At 50.5% G+C, this 3439-nt stretch overlaps 1 protein-coding gene across 1 annotated transcript; it reads left to right on the top strand.

Moving 5' to 3' along the window:
- The first annotated feature begins 420 nt into the window (after positions 1-420).
- Positions 421-1239, top strand: OLIG3 (oligodendrocyte transcription factor 3). Its single transcript, XM_045814706.1, has one exon. It carries the CDS (start codon positions 421-423, stop codon positions 1237-1239), a length of 819 nt encoding a protein of 272 aa, XP_045670662.1.
- The last annotated feature ends 2200 nt before the right edge of the window (positions 1240-3439 follow it).

The raw sequence follows: 3439 nt of genomic DNA, 5'->3' as shown, positions 1-3439 counted from the left end.
GCGGTCGGGAGCAGAGGTGTCCCAGGGCGGCCCCACAATGAATATGAATAGGAATCCTTGCTAAATGGGACAGCAAAGCGCACCGCCCTGAATGATGGCACGTCATCCTAACCAGCCCAGGATAGATAGGAGGGTTCCTTTTGTCTCTTTTCTCCGGCGCAGCTCTATAAAAGCCCCTCTTTTTCAGCGTGAGGTTAGTCCAAGCGTACACCAACCCGCAGTCCAGGAAACAGCCGAACCAGAGAGAAAGGAGTGGGGAGGGAGAAAGGCTGGGAAGGGCAGTACCTCAGCTTTTCTTCTCACGTCTTGCCGCTGAGAAGTGGGTCGCTGGGCTGTGCAGATTTTTTTTTTAAATTCAAGATTTTCGTTAATTTCCCACCTAAAGCTTCCCCACGGTAGGGCCGCATCCCCTGTAATAAAATGAATTCTGATTCGAGCTCTGTCTCCAGCAGAGCTTCATCGCCGGACATGGATGAGATGTATCTGAGGGAACACCACCACCGCCACCACCACCACCAGGAGAGCCGTCTCAACTCGGTCTCCTCTACGCAGGGCGACATGGTGCCGAAGATGCCCGGGGAAAGCCTCTCACGGGCCGGCGCCAAGGCCACGGGCGAGAGCAGCAAGTACAAAATCAAGAAGCAGCTGTCGGAGCAGGACCTGCAGCAGTTACGGCTGAAGATCAACGGCCGCGAGCGCAAGCGGATGCACGACCTAAACCTAGCCATGGACGGGCTGCGCGAGGTCATGCCCTACGCGCACGGGCCCTCGGTGCGCAAGCTCTCCAAGATCGCCACTCTCCTGCTGGCCAGAAACTACATCCTCATGCTCACCAGCTCCCTGGAGGAGATGAAGAGGTTGGTTGGTGAGATCTACGGGGGCCATCACTCTGCCTTCCACTGCGGGACCGTGGGCCACTCCGCCGGCCACCCAGCACACGCCGCCAACGCCGTGCACCCGGTGCACCCCATCCTGGGCGGCGCGCTCTCGTCCGGCAACGCCTCGTCCCCGCTGTCCGCCGCCTCGTTGCCGGCCATCGGCACTATTCGACCTCCCCACTCGCTGCTCAAGGCGCCCTCCACGCCGCCCGCGCTGCAGCTGGGCAGCGGCTTCCAGCACTGGGCCGGGCTGCCCTGTCCCTGCACCATCTGCCAGATGCCGCCGCCGCCGCACCTTTCCGCTCTCTCCACCGCCAACATGGCTCGGCTGTCGGCCGAGTCCAAGGACTTGCTCAAGTGAGCAGCGGACAGCCCGGCTGCCCAGGATGAGGGGAGAGAGGCGGGAGGGACCGCGGTGCTGGGCCGGGAGGGAAGTGGGTGGCTGAGCCCTCGGCCGGCGGGAGGGTGAGCGCGGGGTCCTGCGGCCTCCCACGCCGCGTGCGAGATCTCAGACCCCACTAGACCCCCGGAGGGAAAGGACCAAAACCAAACTGCAATTTCTAGGTGGTAACGAAGGGGGACTCGAACCAGACGTCGTGTGTTTTGCATGCATGCTTCTTTTCCCCCATGCCGCGCCAGTATTTCTCACTTACATATGCTCTTGTCAAAACTGCATTTGTTGTATAAAGACGGGATCGGTGTGGTTAAAAACTTGCGAAGGGACTTTAGAATTGGCTTTCTCAGGCTCTGCGTTCTCACCTTGGAAAGGACAACACCCCTTTTTTGCAAAACAAATGTAAATATTTCCTTGAGATGGATGCAATTACGATTGTCACTATCATCTCCAGTTGTTTTTCTAGAGACAATGAGAGAGAAAGAGAGAGAGAAAGAGAGAGATTGATCTAGACCCAAGTTTTGAATCTCAACCTCGGTCCAGGGCATGACATCTCTTACGTGGGTTTTCCTTAAGACGCAGTGTAGGTCAAAAGAATGCATGCACGCTTCTGAATGAATCTTATCTAAACATGTTGTGCAGGCCGTGATGCCATTTTCCTTGTAACAAGGATTTATTAGTGAATTCTCCGAAGTATCCATATATCTGTCTGTGGTTGTTTGAAATGAAAAAAAGGGGGGCAGAGTGCAAAGACCCAAACTCACGCACAAGCGCTTCTTCCCCCACCCCACCCCCTTCGAACTCCATTCCCAAACTCCATCCCTAGGCTGTTCTAGGAGCCAGCTATTGCCAGAGCTTGGGCTCCCTCTACTAGCTTGCCCCATCCCCCACTTGCTCAGTGATTCTGCATGCGGGGTTGGCTCTCTCTATCATCAGCTTTGAAAAGTTATCATGGTTTGGGGAGGGGTGCCGTTTTTATTTTCCTGAACATTTGCTTGAAATATTTTGTTAGGGCCTCAAAGACAATACCTGTCTTTATTTTTTATATATTCTTGATAACTATGATATATTTATTAATAACCAGTGTTTCTGGATGAGATTTCAAATAAAAAAGAACCTTTAAATCCTGGCTTTGCCTTTGACTAAAATTTTTGAAGATGGCGGTAGTGGGTAAAAAATACACGGGTGCAGTAAGGTGTATCTGGCAGTGAGTGAGAGATTCAGATGTGCGGGCAGATACAAAGAGTTTTCTCTGGTCATTCACAGGTAAAAAGGTCAGATAAATTGGTGTTAATTATTACAACCAGATGTCTTTCAAATGGGGGCATTGTCCACACTGGTAGTCTTGTGATATTTGAGCTCCTTATTTCTCTGCAGTAATCAGACGCTCATAAACTCAGCAATTGAGATTTTAAAAAAGTAATCTGAAAACCCAAAGTGACAGGAAATGAGAGGCAAAGTGGTGGCTGCACAGGCTGTGTTGACAACAGACAGGAATGAAGCAGTAAGTTAACGTCCTTTCACTTTAAATCGACCATGTGACCTTTTAAAAAAAATAAACAGGTTAAAATCCAGTATATGTTTTTAAAGTCAACAAAGAGGGGTCTTAGAAAATAAATAATCCAATGCCTACTGTTCTGCCTGCCCCGTTGGCAGTGTGACCCACAGAGAAAGGGGAGGCCCCTCTGCTTTGTAAGGTGAGCTCGGATGAGGCCAACCACCTTTTATGTCCCACTATCTCAAAGATTTATAGCAAAAATTCTCCCTTCTTTCCTAGGTTAGACTGCAAGTCTGATTAGCTGAATATGGGGCACCTGCTACATAAATGATGGCTAAAATTGGGGTCATTTTAATCAATTACTTTCCTCTCTTCATCCCTCACTCCCAGTTCCATAACAGTTTCATACAGTTTGTGTGAGCAAAAGTAATCCAGCAAGAAGGTTTTATTTGTTTATGCAGGACAAGAAATCACATCCTAGTGATGATAAACCCAACAGCACAAGCCTGTATTTCTTACTAAGGGACCTGGAAATCTGATTGAAATACACCACCCTGGAACTGGCCTCTGGATTAGATGTAACATCACCATCAGTTGGTTGAGGCTTAAACTCCTCTTCCAGAAGAGGAAGCTGGTGGTTTCCACTGCAGAGCAATAGAGCTGTCTCTC

This window comes from Ursus americanus, chromosome 11, assembly GCF_024610735.1.
Source record: "Ursus americanus isolate L20-20 chromosome 11, mUrsAme1.1.p, whole genome shotgun sequence".
Classification (NCBI taxonomy): domain Eukaryota; kingdom Metazoa; phylum Chordata; class Mammalia; order Carnivora; family Ursidae; genus Ursus; species Ursus americanus.
This window is presented reverse-complemented; position numbering and strand designations above follow the sequence as displayed.

What these genes read in the sequence shown, in the direction of transcription:
- OLIG3 (XM_045814706.1), top strand. Translation starts at nt 421, where the DNA reads ATGAATTCTGATTCGAGCTCTGTCTCCAGCAGAGCTTCATCGCCGGAC.